This window comes from Limulus polyphemus, unplaced genomic scaffold (genome assembly GCF_000517525.1).
Source record: "Limulus polyphemus unplaced genomic scaffold, Limulus_polyphemus-2.1.2 Scaffold81, whole genome shotgun sequence".
Taxonomy (NCBI): domain Eukaryota; kingdom Metazoa; phylum Arthropoda; class Merostomata; order Xiphosura; family Limulidae; genus Limulus; species Limulus polyphemus.
Genome location: NW_013665691.1, coordinates 1231019 through 1248158, shown reverse-complemented (window position 1 = coordinate 1248158; position 17140 = coordinate 1231019). Strand labels below are relative to the sequence as shown.

Here is a 17140-nt window from a genome sequence, read left to right as displayed (position 1 = left end):
TGTAGCATTCTGCCACAATTTAATTCTGCATATTGTTAGCCGACACTGGGCAGCTGGTACAAAATTGAGTGGAGTTGTTTAAACATTGTTTTTCTGGCTCAAGACACACCCCAATGAAAGAATAGACCATTCCAAGCTTTTACTTGTTGTTAAACAATGTATAAACAACTCTATTCAAAAAGTAGTTTAATAAAATTTTCAATGTAAGACACTAAAACCTTGTGTCGTGCACAATAAAGGATACCTGTAGCGATAGGGTTAATTAAGTAAAAATTGTTAAGTGCATTACTTTGATTAGTATAAAAAAATATGGTTAACTCTCTTTGACAAACGACAGCAAGAATAAAAGAAGATTGGTCAAGTATTTTATTTGTTTTTTTATGTTTATTCTTTATGTCTAATTATAAAAGTAAGTAAAATGTAGGGATCTGTTTAGGTTAGTTAAGATTAGATTAGGTAAAATAAATAATATTATAATAAGAATGTTTCACGAGGCACACATGTAGGCAGCTCGTGGGTAATGTAATTCATTAGCGTAAAGTGAGCTGAATGTTCTCCATGTGATTTACAACTTATAATGGTGCTGATAGTAGTTGCACAGTTTAAAGAGCAATAAAACAATAAAATTTAATTTAAATAGAAGTATACTGTTACAAACTTAGAGCTACTGAGGATAAATGAATATAGTTTCACGTTACAATTTGAAGTCATTCTAGAAAGAAAAAAGGGTAATTTAGAATTATTTTTTGTTTTTTTGTACGAGGTCAGTGGAATTGACTAATTCCATTTTGAGATTTGGTAGAGAAGATAACAGATAAACTACAAAGTTTTACTGAAAAAAAACGTTTGAAATGCATTTAGGATGGTTTGGGAATTACACAAAAGAAATTTAAGATTTTTGAGCTGAGGAAGAGTATTTTTAATTTTAACATAAAAATTACTTTGCATACAGACTATTCAAAACAAATACTCAATATATTCATGGACAGATCTTTATTTTATTAAAAACACTTCACTAAAAAAATATGATTTTTTTGTATGTGAAAGACTGCCAAATTTTGTGAAGATGTACACACTACATTAAAAGTTAGAAGCATTAAATCTATAAAGACTTTAAAGGAGTACAAAGAGGTCATGTGGTTGGTCAAATTGACCAAGCCTGTATTGAGAGAAAACAAAGAACCAGATATCAACAAGATACTGTTATTAAGCCTTAAATACATTCAATAAAGTTACAAGACAAAAAAAATCAGTGATCCTTTTTTTTAATTTTATTGTCACTAGTGATGTTAACTGTGTGATATCTTGGCAGTTGCCCAACTGATTTTTCAGTCTAAAAGCTGATTTAAGAAGGAAGCATATATTAACTATTTTATAGTTATTCTTGATTGGAGAAAAATATAAAATGTGCAACTAATCGTTGTGAATGCAAGATAACTACTATTAAAGACACTTTATACTTTATAATATTTTAGGCATTGCAGGAGGAAGGTCATGACCCAGAGACTTACCTTTTTGAAGTGACTTCAGAAGGAATCCCAGCTAAGAAAGTTACTCCTGCCAAACGGTCAGCTAGTAAGTAAACTGTTTCATTTTTCATTAGCTTTTCCTAGTTGCTTTGGTGACTAGCACTTTACAGTTAATTTACACTACTACATTCATCTGGTACCATTTTGAAGTTGTAAATTATGAGTTAAATAAACTAACAATCACTAAATGAATATTTATTTTAGGCTGAATGGTTGTAGTATGGCAAAAGAACACAAAAACTGTGCTAGAAAAGGAGGAAATAAAGGGATCTTTCTCTGTCAGGTTTTATCTTGCATATTATTGGAATCAATTTATTTGATATTTGTAATGGGTTTATTTTATTTTTCTCTTAATTATGTATTGGACACCAAGTTAAAATTTTAAACTAAAGAGAGATATTTATTTTTCAATCATCACAAGCTAACTGTGTATAGAACATGCTTACCAGTTTGTTAGTTATAAAATAATAAAATTTATTTCTATGGATTGAGCATAGAACCAAACAAAAAGATTTAGCTTTGAACTATGTACATGAGAGTAGGTGGTATTTAAACTGGTAACATTTTTGTTACAGATATTGCATTGTGCCAGCATGTGCATAACAAAAAGAAGTTAGTGTTTATTAATAGTGATATTCCTTTTTTTAAAAAAAACAACTTTAGAAAAATTTAATTTTTACACATAGACAAGGTTAAAACCAGGAGTATTCTTTTAATTTAAGACATAATTATTTATGCCACCACATAATTTTTTCTGTAATGTACCCTTTGGTATGTGCAATAATAAAGAAATCCATTTAAAGTTGCTCTAATTGTATAATCACCTTATGTATATTTTATTCTCAAACTTTATGAAACTTATGAATACAGCTGGCATCTATTTCTGTCAAGACTTAAGTATTTTAAATTTTTTTTTTAGGTAACATTGAAAATTGGTGTAAATTAAATTCTAATGAGACTTTTATCTGTAGCTGTTGGAAATGATGAAGTTAGACATCTTAATTTCATTATGTTTGGGTCCATCAAGCAAATTTTTTTCCGAACTTGAACTAACATTATATGACAGAAGTTTTTGTTGATGTCTTGACATCTTTGCTTTCACTGTTCCTCTCCTTAAATAATTTCTGTATTTTTTTTAACTTGTGTACTTTGAGTCAGTTTAGCTGAATATGTGTTTTTATTGAAATATTTGTTCCCACTAAACAAGGAATATGAAATATTGTTTATTTCCTTAAAAACCTATATATAAAGATTTGCTTTTTTCATTCTTAAAGATAAATTCTAAGTTCAGTATGCTAAATTTCCAGGTACCATGCATTGTTTATGTGTATGTAAAAGCCTACTTTAGTTTCATGTCCATGTCACTGGTAAAGGTTTGCATTTTCCAAATAGAAATATGACATTGATACACTTTCTTGCTGGTAACTAGAGCACAAAATCTATGCTTTATGTCAAAGATTGTCAGATGACATACAATTTTTTTTTTTTCATAAATTAAATAAATGAAATAATAGTAACTTAAGTCCTCTGTAGTAAGTTTTCAGTAAAATGAATGATGTATTAAACTTTTAATTTGAGTTTTTTTCAGTAGTTTTTCACTAGAAATCCTTTAAAATTGTTCAGTTTTATGACATTTTTTTTAAAAATTTAAGATGATAATGCTCTTAGTTTTGATGTAAAGGAGTGAATATTCATACTAGTTATTTTTCTGAAAATTTACTACTTGTGAAATTGTTATGATATTTTTTAAAGATTAAAAAGGTAAAATGGATGAGCTACCAATAAAATACTTTCTGCTTCTTCTGAAGCCAGAAAATTGATTATTTGGATTACTGTTAGAAACATTTTTAGTGTTTTGGTATACTTAAAGAATATTTCCTTCTATGGAGACTGAAATAGTTGAACACAAGAGATGGACATAGAGAAACATACAAGTTCAGCTAAAGGATGTGTACTTTTCAAGAAAAAAATTGCACATATGGAATGCAAACTTTGACAGTGAAAACATTTTTTTATTATTTTTGAATTTCTGTAAAGGAAAACCGAATGAAACAGGGGTTGAGATTAATCCTGAAGAACAAGAAGACAATGGTGAAGATGATGATAAACAAGCTTCTGAAAATGAAAAAGTAAGCCTCTTGAAGTCCATAATTGTTTTAGTTTTTTAATGTACGATATACAGTTATTCCTGGGGCTATGTCTCATTTGACAGCCAGGAACTTGGAAATAATTCTGAATTTTTGAAGATTCATCAGGTGTCGTTCAAGCAAAATATTTGAACTGCACTTTTGTGTCACATGATCCATGTACTTTGAAAAATCTCGACTTAAGCAGCAGTTCAGTTTTAGCCACATGCACTGGCAATGTACAGGAGTATCTACACGCTAACTATATGTGTTTGACCTAATTGACATGTGATATCTAAAGTTTTACAACTGTATTCACTGGGAAAGAGAAATAAATTTTCCAATCCTTGACAGTTGTCATGTCCATCTTCTATACTTTGCCTTGAGATCTACAATGTATATGTAGTTAGTTGACACAAGTGTATATAGTTATTAGAAAGAGCTCAGTTTACACTATACTCTACCAAGGGTTAATTTGAAATTGGCACACAGTTTTCCTTATGGTGTACATGTAACTGCCATTCATGTTGTTGTCCGCTTGATCAACTATAGCATGTACGGTAGTTTCTTACCTAAATATGTTATAGTTAGACAGTTGTGTTTAGGTCTTATATAATTAACTAAAATATAAAAGTATGTTTTAAAAATCATATTTGAACAGTTTAACTTGTCGCCGGGATTAGGAAAGGTTATATGCAAGATGGTTATATGATGTTTTGGCAGTCTCTCTATTGAGAGTCTGCTGAAATACTTTTGTAAAGCCCCATGGGCAGCAGTTAAAGTATGGGCATAAAGGATAGTAGACAAAGAATTTGAAAGGAAAATTAAAAATAAACTATAAGTGAAAAGATATAGAAGTGAAATTGTGCATATAAGAAAAATACCACTTTTCTAGTGGATTTCTGCGAAGATAGGTAAGTACATATTTCTATTTGTTAATCTTAAACACTTTATTGCACTGTCTGTTGATGATAATAGATAGTTAGTGATATAGTAGAGAAAAACAAAAATAAAATATAAATATTTACCTTGAAAACTTTTGATATTAATTTGAGGTTTTAGAGATTATACTAATGAAACGTAAAAACTGCAAGATAAAAAATAGTATTTTTATACTTCATATAAAATTCATCTTGCAGGTGAACTATTCAGAGTCCGAGTGCAAGTGATTATGTTAAATAAAAAAATTATTAGAAATGGTAGAAAAACCAGAATTAAATGCTTTGTTTTTCTGAACTACATTATTTTAGGAATGTTCTTGTCAATTTTTAAACAATTTATCCACTAGTTTTATTTTTGGAATGAAATATGATGAGAACAACATTACCTACTAAAAAAATTAGTAGCCGGTATTCATAGGGTTAAGGAATACTACATGCCAGTTTTTACTTAATAATTGAGAGATTGTAGTATAAAATTAGCTCTTTCTATTAGTTATAAACATGTACATCACATAAGTACATGTGGCTTGTAAATCTCAAGTCTTAAATATAGAAAGTGGGCATGGCTACTGTCAGGGGGTAAGAATATGTATTTCTCATGTTCTCCTGAATTGACCAAATGAACTTGAAACTTGGAAGGGTAAATATCACTGTAGGAGTAGAATTCAGTCTAGACATATCCATATACTGTACATGTGCTGCTGTTCAAGCAATAGTGACAGAAAGTTAAGATCTGTGAATGCTTGTGTGTCATGTGACAACACAACTGGAAGGTTTCTTTTGAAATAAAGGAATTAAAGCTTAGATAATAAACAACTTTGAATTATAATGTACATGATAATAATAGTTTCATTAAAATACATTGATAGTAAAGTGGTCAATTAAATTTTGAATGAAACTCAGTAAAATCTTTTGATATGCACAGAAAGGAGTTTAACCACGACTATTGAATTCAAAAGTGAAACATTGACTTTCCATGATAATTATACACAGGTCTCTGTTTCCCAGTAAACAGGGCACCTTCCTACTTGTTCTGTTGCCTGTGCTTCAGGAGAAAAAAATGCCCTAACATTAATTTATCTGGCTTTTTAAGTTATAAATAGGAGCAATTACTTTACTCCAAACATGTAAGGTTTATCTTGTAAACCACTGCTTGCCTGCTAAAACTAAACAAATGAACATTAGACTTAAGAGAGGAGTACAAGTAGGCATGAGTGAATAATTTGTTTGAAATTCACGAAAAGTTGGGAGGTGCTCCTCTGGTGTATTTTACAAATTTATTGATATATCAACAAATAAAAAATGTAGGAGGTTCAGATTTTTTATTTTTCCTTGTATACATGTGTACTTTGTGTTTTTAATTGGTTAAGCACCATAGAAGATTTATTGTTGGAGCTATAAAATCTAAATAAGAGAGATCAGAGGACAAGTGTGTTGCAGGACAGAACAGTAAACGTTTAAAATCTTTTAATATTTAATTTTGAAATTAAGAAATTAATACTGAGATAATATTAAAATTTGACTTATAAACTACATTTTAATGCCAAATGTATTGACATGTTGATAATTAAATTTGAAAGCAATCCTAAAAAAGGTTGTGATGTGCATTACAAGGTCTGTCATATTGACAGAGCCTATATTCATGGTGTTAAATGGGTACCTCTGAAAAAAAAATGCTTCATGCATATTACAAGTAAAAAACTTAGTCCATGAATTTCATGCTGGTGAGCAGTATAACTTTGCAAGTTTAGGTTATTTAATTATTTTTGTAGGAAAATGCAGATGCTGGTGAAGATGCACTAGAGTTATCTGTTGAAGATGAAGATAAATTTGAGGTTAGTGTTGCACTGTGTGTTAAGATTTTATTAATGGTGCATCCATGCTTTTCCCAACTATTTTGCAATGAAATAATTTATTGAAGGAAGGCTATGAGAAAAGCAGATTGAGGGATGTTTTATTTCACATTTTGTTTCATCAGTTTTCAGTGGATGTTAATCACCCTCTCCTATTATTATCTTGCTACTTTTTTTATCAGCTAAAATATGTTTGATGCATAGTAAGAAAGAAAACAACCTTTGTAGCATACTTAGTTATTAATTGTAAGGTTAATGATCTGTTTTCATGCCTCTTCATGTAATGTTTTTTTTCTTCATTCGCATATAAATAAATGTCTAGAAAAAAAAAGTACACCAAAGTGAAATTTATCATGCATATCTTCCAGTCCATGTTTAAGATGTTTTTACAGAGAATTATAGCTTTGATTTCTCTGAAACCCCGCACATCACTATACAGTAGTCTGTTGTTGTTATGTAATTGACATGTTTCTGTATTTATGTTGATCCCAAAGAATGTCTGTACATGAGTTTTCATTTAGTGTAGAATCCGACCCCAGTTGTGTGCTGAAGCAGAACTCGATTTTAATGATTGTCTGAGATGACTAAAAACTTCTTCAGATGACCAACTTAAAGCCCTTGTTGTCCAACGAATGACTAGTGCCCTAGAATAGACTCTTATTCAAAACAGCATCATAGTCTACTGTACATTTATCCATGCCCACACTAAACACGTAATGTTAATTCAAATCCTTGACCAAAATCATCGGTAAATTCCCTAAGTACAAACTCAAAAATTTGAATCATCACAAAAATTTCTTTTTATCCATTTTTTGTTTAAAAAAGATTGTACTGTGTACAAGAGAAATGCTGGTACAAGCCACCAGAAGGGGGATAAAAACATTAGAAAAAGTTTGCTTTTGTGATTGGCTAATAATGCTGTTTTAGTCACTAAACTTTCTATCTTGGACAATCTGTCATAAATTTTGTATGAAGTACAATTGATTGTGAACAGCCATGTATGGTAACACAGTAAAGTGTACATAGTTCAGTTAGTTACATTACCACACTTCTTTTCATACAAGTTACAGGTTTTACAGTAATTAAGATCTATTTTTAAAACAGGCACTATGTTTCAATCACTGGTGTGATCATTCTAAAGTACACAAGTTTTAATGTAAAAAAATGTTTAGTATTTAAATCAACATTCAACCAATGTAAAAAAATTAAGTAGTGTGTGTGTGTGTGTATATATATATATATATTACATATAGACATATACACACTTAATCAATAAATAAACTCAAAATGAAACTATTACCATACATTGTATTGTGTGATGTGTGGGAAATCGTAACAAAATTTACGCCGATAACACTAATATTTAGTGAGATTTATTTCTATAATGGCTATCTCATCTTTTTACTTATAAACCTTTGGTAGGAACTAAATCGATAAAATTTACAAAATCCAATCATTGTTAATCATCACAGTTGAAACACTGACCCATCCACCCCTTCAATTATGCACATATAGGCCTAAGGCTAACGTTTGACAGACATGACCAATCCAGTCTAGAAAATACGGAAGACCTAGCTACCATGAGAAAAGTGGGAAAATCCACAAATTAAACAGAACATAATAATAATAATAACTACAAACAAAATTTTATGAAAGTTTTTATCAGTATGAAACAGAATAACAATAAATGAAATAAGGCTAGCTGTGTGTACACGTGCATGGCTCAAGCATTGTGTATGCATTATGGTATTGTAGTATGTGTGAGTTCCGATGAAAGTCTAGTCTTACTACAGGCTGTACTTTATGGGCAGGCCAAGATCATTGTTCAGCTTAAAAGTTTTACAGGCTATTGACCGTGTGTTTCCTTAAGATACTATGTAGCATAAGCATGGTTTGGGCTTATTTTTTACAATGTAACAAAACTTCCTGGAAAATAAAGTGTCAAAAATTATTTGAATGAAGATGCAAAATTTCCATTTAAATATTAATTGTACTTTTTGAAAATAATTAAGATATAAAAACATCAAAATTTTTTGTAATTAGATTTTTTGCTGTTGGACAACCAATACAGCCTCCCGTACAATCTCTGATAAAATCGAACCCTGCTGGAGTGTGATATTTTTCTCTGAGGAAGTTTGGAAGTATTTTAATAGCTTTAGGGTTTTTTAAAATATTAACTGGATAATGTATATATTATAAGCTTGTATTATTTTACAAATTTGATAGAAAAATGTACAGCTTTTTTATATTGGTGAAGGTTGTTTATTCATTTCAAATAGGCCTGGCATGGCCAGGTGGTTAGAGCACTCGACTTGCAATTTGAGGGTCGTGGGTTTGAATCCCTGTTATATCAAATATGCTCACCCTTTCAGCCATGGGGGTGTTATAATGTGACGGTCAATCCCACTATTTGTTTGTAAAAGAGTAGTCCAAGAGTTGACGGTAGGTGGTGATGACTGGCTGCTTTCCTTTTAGTCTTACACTGCTAAATTAGGGACGGCTAGTGCAGATAGCCCTCGTGTAGCTTTGCGCAAGATCCATAACAAACAAACATTTCAAATATGAAGATGATCAAGCCATTTTTTACTTAAGCCTTTCTCATGTTTGTTCTTCATTTTTTCTTCATCCAGGATGAAAACAGCATGGATGTAAAATCCAGAGGTAAGATGTCTCCTTTATTGCTAGTTTTTTGTTTACTTTTTATTTTTCATTATGTAAAAACATTTTTGGAGAATTTCTCTTTTATTAGTTATAAAAGCAAAAAAAAATAAATTTTTAATTTTAGGTGCTATTGAACATTTTCTTTCATTAAAAAGTTTTTATTCATATTCCTAGTGGTGATGTTATTCTTAGAAACTAAAGGTAATGCAAGATAGTGATTGTGTGAAGTTTCTTGCACATGTGGTTTGTTTTACATCATCCTGAATACATATGACCACTTACTGAAAGATCCTCTTTTGCTCTAAATAACCTGAAAATGGCAGATCTTTTCTTGATCCTGAAAGAATTTCACTCAGAAGCTCATTTCTTTTGTGTGAATAAAAGAAACAAGCAAGACATCCTTGAGTTTTGAGATTCATGTGTGTTTCGGACAAAGGAAGCAAGAGGTTGACCATCTACAATATCAAGAACCGACAGTTATGCCTGGATCTCTGAAATTTATAAAACTAAATCTGGAGATGTGATTATTGCTGCTTTATACTTTCCTGTTTCATTTCTTTCATCTTGTTTTATAATGGTAGCCAAGTTATTGTACCTTATTATCAGTCCTCCCACCAGTCCCATATTTTGGCCTAAAATTGTTTATTTTTCCTTTAAATTTCTGCAATTGATATTTCCTTCCATATGTTATTGCCAAACATTTTTTTATGATAAAAGATACTATAGTTCATGTGGCAATGCTTCTTATGACACTAAATTTCACAGTTTCACACTTAGAAATTATTACATTAAGCACAAAATGTACTTTTTTTTTTCAAAGGCTTATTTTTGTTGAAATATTAAGTGGTTTTAAGCTTACATTCCAGATCTACAGGCATGAAGTCAGAAGGTGCTGGCAGAACATGAAGAAAGTATATGTTGGCTTATCATTGGATAACAGATCAGTTGGGGCCCAAATGAAGGATAAATGCAGTTACTTAACACTAATCTAAATTCCTAATAAAAGGGTAAACCCATGTTATTCCGGTGAAGGAATAGTCAGTAGGGGTATGCAAAAGAGATTGTTCAGGTTCAATTCAACTTTGAGTCTGAAACTATTTTTCGTTTCAAGATCTTCATTGTAAAGCTGAAACAATTTCAATATGAAATTTACATACTTGAACATTAGTCAGAAAGTTCATTAAACTGAGAATACTTCAAATTCCATATAAACAAAGTTATAAAATATGTCTTGAATAATGTCGGAGAAAGTTTTGAATGTCCTTTCATACGTTTTAGCTGTTTCTTACACTTACATTAAAAATGGACATTTTGTGTTCTCCTTTAGCTCATCAACAAGTGATGAGTCATGAAAGTTGTGTAGCACATCGTGTTTGTATATCTTTAACTCGTGTATTTACAACGATATATTTTATTACTACTTTCTAATCCTACATTAGAGAAATGGAAAGAAGACTCGCGACAAGACTAAAAGAACATAAAGACAGTTCAAGACCCGTGAAAACACAAATTCAATCATTGTGGACACAAAATAAACTGGGAAAAAAACTACATCATTGACAAAAAATTTAATAATCATTTTATATTAATACAATTAAACCTTCACTAAATGGAGATTCCAGATTAGAGGTGAGTAACCTGTTGCTACCATTGGTTGAATCTAAGGGAAATCTCACCTCCAATCAGAAACAGGGATAAACCAACCAATCATAACACGCTCTCCACAATTCATCAAAATACTATAATGACCAACAACACCTTCCTTACACGCACTGACCTGAAGATGAAGTCCTCTACTTTTCACTCTACAGCAGGCAGTTGCTGTCCACTCTACAAAGTTTCATCATACTTTCTATTAGTTGTTATGAGTAATAGTAGGTTATATCTGGTGAAATTTACTAGTACGTCTGAAATTAAACTGGTTAGTGTTCCTTAAAGGTTTTATGTCAGTTGAGACTGGTTTGGTAGAGTTACAAGTGTAAGTTGGTACATACACATGTTTTAAGTTATCCAAATTTATGCCTATATCATCGTCCTGCCAGCATTCTTCTACTGTGCCCATGAGAATAGAAATCTTTTGCCATGTGAATACATGACTGAGTAAGGTGTCCAGACATTATTAATTACAGGAACTTCTGTATACTACAGGTAAGTTTTCTCATTTTGTTGTCTTTTTTTTTTTTTTCAAGTAACATTACCTTTATTTGACCTATTTTTTGACTATATTCCCCCCTGTATGTAACCCATGTTTTGCCTTGGATCTGGTGGGAGGCCTGTATTATGCTAGCTTTTTGATTCCTGGTAACTGATAAATAAAATTTCATGAGAGACTACCCCCCCCCCTTTTCTTTTTTACACCAAGCTTTTAGTATATATTTTATAAGAATTTTAAACCATAAATAAATATTTTATTTTTATTGTAGTTTACATTATCATAGTCCATCAGTTGCTGAGTAAAATTTTTACAGGTCAGGGGTGGACAATTTTACTATAAACAATTAATCCATTTTGGGCCTAATCTATAAAAGTTGGAATGCTCAACTTTTTTAAGTATTGTAGGGACATTGTTGTTTTCCAAACTACTACTCATTACAGAATTTGTTTAATCCAATAAGGTATATACAGATGTGCACATCTCAGGATATGAATCAAAAGTTTGAATTGGCAGTTGCTATTCTGAGATTAACATGTTAAGAATGAAAAATGAAAGAATGGTTTGCTCTGACTGTTTATAGCTTAAATACGTGTTCAATGATAGTAGAAACAATATTTCCACTTTTGTTTCTGTAAACATAACACATTGTATTTTTTCATCAGAAGTTCATGTTTGGAACTAGGGCTAAACAACATGAAGCCATTAAATAAAATTCTTAAAAGGGTTTACTGGTTTTGTACGTAGTAAAAGTTTTGATTATGCTCTCCCTTCAATTAACTCTTTGTTTATGGGCTTGGTCATTTTATCTGACTTTGTAATAAATAAATTATATACTTTAACTCTGAATGTACCACATGTGTTTTTATGAAATTTGTTAATCTATTAGTAAAAATGACAAGTCTGTTGTACAAAAAAAATCACTTTTTTTGATAAATTATCGTATTAAAGATCTGTCTGTGAATTTATGAAGCCTTTACTGAGTCAGCTTGAGTGAAAGGTGATTTTTATGTTAAAAATAAAAATATTTCTTTATATATAATTTGCATAACCTCTAGAACCTCCTAAATGAATATCATATTTTTATCAGTAAAACTTTATACTATATCTTATTTTTTCTACCCTAACATTAACTGTAGTGAAAACAGAAAAATATGAAATAAAATCAGAAAGATATTTTTTTCTAGAATAACTGCACCTATTAACATACAATTACAATTATTTATGTTAAGAGATTTAGGCCTTATAATTTTGAGCCACATCTAACAACTGCAACAAGAAATAAATCCCCCAGCTTAAGTGCAGAGAGTTTAAGGTAAAAAAAAATTCAGGTTACATTACGAACGTCTAACTTCGTCGTTTGTTCTTCTAGAAGTGCTTGTGAGAAAAATTTTGATTTCATTTTTTAACATTTGAGTTACTTTTGTTTAAAATAAAGTACAATAAATAATTATACATAAAAAAAAGAAATTTAGAACTTAGCTTTAAATCAGCATGCACTCTTTTGTAACCCTATTTATTCCTTCTATGTTTGTAGTCCAAAAAACATATTACTCTTTACATTAGGTTATGCAGAAACTATTATGATTATTTGGCTTTCTAACTAACCTATAAATAGGTGGAAAAAATTTCATTACTTTTCGAAATATTTTCTTCAGTCCAAGCCTGTCAAACTCTGACATAAAATTATTAACTTTATGGCTCAGATGAAAAAGATAATTGTATGACTTTGTAGTTTACAATTTGCTGTTTCTGTTGGTTATTAACATTACTAATTCCGATGTCAGAGAGAATTACAGACACTACTTAAACCCACCAAATATGCTCGCCCTTTCAGCCGTGGGGGCATTATAATGTGACTGTTAATCCCACTATTCGTTGGTAAAAGAGTAGCCCAAGAGTTCGCGGTGGGTGGTGATGACTAGCTGCCTTCCCTCTAGTCTTACACTGCTAAATTAGGGACGGCTAGCGCAGATAGCCCTCATGTAGCTTTGCGCAAAATTAAAACAAACACTACTTAAAAGACAAGAGGATATAGGAGGGGTGTGTCAATGTGATATCTCAATAAAGCAAGAAGATAAGACTGAAAATCTATATTCTAACTTGTCATTATTTTTAGAATTTGTTTCTGATTAGGTGAGTGATCTGAAGCACTTGAAAAAAAAAATAAATGACAATTCATTGTGCTACTAAATCATGTTACTTAGAATTGCAAATTGAGAATTTTACATATTTAAAGTTAAGAAATTAACCCTTTTGCAACAATAGTCCCTTTAAACACTTTTCTCTGCTAGTCACTGTTACATTCAGAACTTAATTAAACATCTTTAATATCAATGGTAAAAAGAAATAATTAAATAAAACGTAAATATTTACCTTAAAAGCTTTTGATATCCTTTTAAGAGGTTCTAGAAATTATGCAAATGAAATATGAAAACTATAAGACGAAGAAAAGTATTTTTATACTTAAAATTAAAATCACCTTGCATTCAATTTGTTAATAGTTTAAATGCAAGTAACTACAATAGAAAAATAACATTTTTTTAATAAAAATATTTAATTATAAAACTAATTGTTTGTGTAAAAGATACTTATGATCTTTAACAAAATGTACCAGTTTTTGAGAGGATATGCTAAGAAATTTCAGAATTACCACATGTATTGTTGTACAAGTGAAATTCACAACTTGATGTCAGCAAATTGCACAAGCGTATTGTGAAAAAGTTAAACATGCACAGAATTTTTATGAGCCATACAATATACTGGCATTCAACTGCTAGAGTGGACCATACCATATACGGTGAATCAGCAGTCAATTGGTTAGAACTTAAGTATCAAAATTTGAATTATAATCTAGGTTTTTGATGCAGAGTTTAGTGACATAAATTTATAATAAAGCTGTTTAATTAAATTTTGAATGTAACTGTAAAAGATCTTGCATGTGCACTTTGAATCCCCTACCCGTATCCACAAGGTTAAGCAAAATCATTTTGTTTTTAATGCACACTTTAAAAGTCCAAATGAAAAAGTGATGTGAAATGCAAAATAAAGGACCAGTATATGCTAATTAGACATATAAACAGGTGTACAGGCATAAGTCTCCAAGCTTCTAAAAATGTTTTCTTTAAGAATAATAGTAAAATTTATATTTAATGTTTGATGAATTTATAAAGTAAGTATTACCTCGGTTTTTGATGGCCAACTAACTGATAAGGCTGGTTATTCACATTAAATGTGGACACAAAATTTGATAACCTAATAGTCAGTTTGATGTTTATTTATTTAATGGTAATAATTTTATAGATGATATGGCTAATGGTTTTTAGTTTTGTCAGTCCAAACTATTATTTTTAGCTTTTCTCACATTTGGAATTCAATAAAACTGACAGAAGAAAACATTATGCCAGACATAAAAATAGATATAAAGTGGTCTTATCCAAACTGCTTAGTTCTTAGTTAGAGGCTATTTCACTTCAGCTAGTTGTAACATTATTTAATCTTTTTTTTTGGCAATTTTGTTACCACTAGAATATTTATTATTAAAGTAAATCAAAACTGAAATTAAAAAGGGCTCTTTATGCAATGTTTATTATATCTGAAAGTGAAATATTATGACTTAAGAATGTCTGATTTTGCAATTGTCCACCTCTGAGGGTATGTAAAACATAAATGCATAAATTTTTTTCATTGTTCTGTTGGGTATTACATGGTTCCCACGGGTCAGGGAAACCGGGAAAAGTCTGTGAATTTTATGTTTTGTTCCTGGCCCGAAAAAACATCAGGGAATTTCATTTGACAGACAAAAACCAGAAAGAATTGGTAAATTTCATTTGATTAAACCATTCACTGCCACTGGGATGTATATTTCCCAGTGCAGTAGGATACGTCCCAGTCACAGTGAAAGGGTTAAGTGATGCTTTTAGCACATTAGTGCTAAAAACACCATATAAAGGTTAATTATTACTCAGTTAGGTTGTTTCCATTAATTAAGTTATTTTGATCTTACATATTTTATTGTATTAATAACGCAGCCCCAGTGACAGTAGTCATAGAAGGAACATGTAATACCCTGGGTATATTGTGTCATTGACATATTTGTGTAAAATAGATTTGAAATATGTCATTTACATGCAATATGACCAAGAGACAAGTAGAATATCACCAGTGACAGTTAAGCAAATATAGATAGCAGTTGTGTTATATCAGTAACTTAGATATAATAAGTTTTGGAAAAATAAAATCAAAAATTAAAATAATATTGAAATGTAGAATTGCTTCATTGACAGTAACTAATATGGGTTTTTGAGAATATAGCACTATTTATTATCCATGAATCTTTGTAGAAACAGTTGAACTTGTGCCAGCAAATAACTGAATAGATTATTTTTACATAATAATCTATAATGCAATGAATATTTGAGTAACATACTAGGAAAAGGAGCTTTTCATCAAGCTACAAACAAGTTGCTAAGGGCAAGAAAGAATAAAGATTGAAGGTAAAAATGAGAATGCACAGCTGGATAAAATTGGATTAATAGTTTTCAAACTGTGAACTTTCAAACCATGGTATGCTCTTGAGATAAGAGATATTAATTAATGAGGAAAGGGTATAGTACTAGCGTGGTCAAGTATGGGTTTGTTAGTGTTTACCACCGTATCTAAATCTAAGGACCATCCCAGAATAAAAATAATCCAAGTACTTTTAGCAAGTGTTATTTAGTGGCAATTTTTATTTAACATGATAAGCAACATTATGTAAAAAAATTAAAAACTTGACACTTGAGTGGTGTTGTACTGTAATGTGATATCACTGTTGATGATGAACATGTTTGCATACAGTAACATTCGTGTCTCTGCCAGTATGATTGTATGTCGTGACAGTGTATAATGCAATTATATATGTTGTGGATGTTTCATCAGCAGGTCTGGTTCCATATGTGAAGTGTCTTGTATGTGTAATTAGAATTTATAACCTAGTTTTTTTTTAAATATAATCTGGCAATCTCATCTAAAGGAACAAAATTTGCATAAACCTGTAAATATTTTCAGTAATGTGATCAGTTGATTAAGATATATAATGTCATGGTAATTCAATGATTTCAATACTCTTGATACAGTTGAATTTGATGTGAACATCTTCAAAGCATGTGCAGAAATAATATTGTGTGCTTAGAATCAGTTGCTGATTTATTTAACGTATAATTGTTTGTAGATATCGGGTATGTGTATGGTTAGCACCTGAAAGTTTTGAACATTTTTGTGCATATGCACACATCAGAAAATATTACTTTAATAGATATTTGAAATATGGGAAACATACTTGTTAAAGAATATTTTATTTTACAACAGTAGACATGTTCCTTCCATGTACTAAAAGTCAAAATGTAATAATCACAAAAGCTAAAATCTGTAGTGTTACTTATGCTGTAATAACAGTTTTGTTATTTAAATTAAAATTATAAAGTTATCAGTCTGTAAGACAGTTATCCCTTGCCATTCACAGGGGATAGGTTCTAGAAATTGACCAAATGCTTAAACCGCGAATATCATTGGTAAAAGATTATACATATAGGTTGTTAACACACAAAAATACAGTATTCCAGTAACCACAATTTATAATGAAATGTACAGTAATACACACTAAAACAACGAGTAAAGAAATATAGTACAGTAATGTAAAATAAATGTATCATAAACTAAAATCCTTTTACTTAACTTGCCTTTAATAATTATGATGTAGAAGATAGCGATTATATTGACGGTGGCTTTGAAGTTGATGACGAAGATGAAGGTGATGATGTTTTTGGTATGGTGGATTAGTGTTCCTCTGGAGGGTCATCTGGACAGCTCACAGATAAGGAGGCAAGGAAGCAGGCAG

General features: G+C 30.5%; 1 protein-coding gene across 1 annotated transcript in view; it reads left to right on the top strand.

Moving 5' to 3' along the window:
- LOC106467631 (SAFB-like transcription modulator) overlaps positions 1–17140 on the top strand; it is a 46937-nt gene that overhangs the window by 4609 nt on the left and 25188 nt on the right. The window contains exons 2-5 of the mRNA XM_013928002.2: positions 1476–1575; positions 3567–3658; positions 6369–6431; positions 9080–9110. Of these exons, the coding sequence (XP_013783456.1) occupies positions 1476–1575; positions 3567–3658; positions 6369–6431; positions 9080–9110 (286 nt within the window). The remainder of the gene's footprint in view (positions 1–1475; positions 1576–3566; positions 3659–6368; positions 6432–9079; positions 9111–17140) is intronic.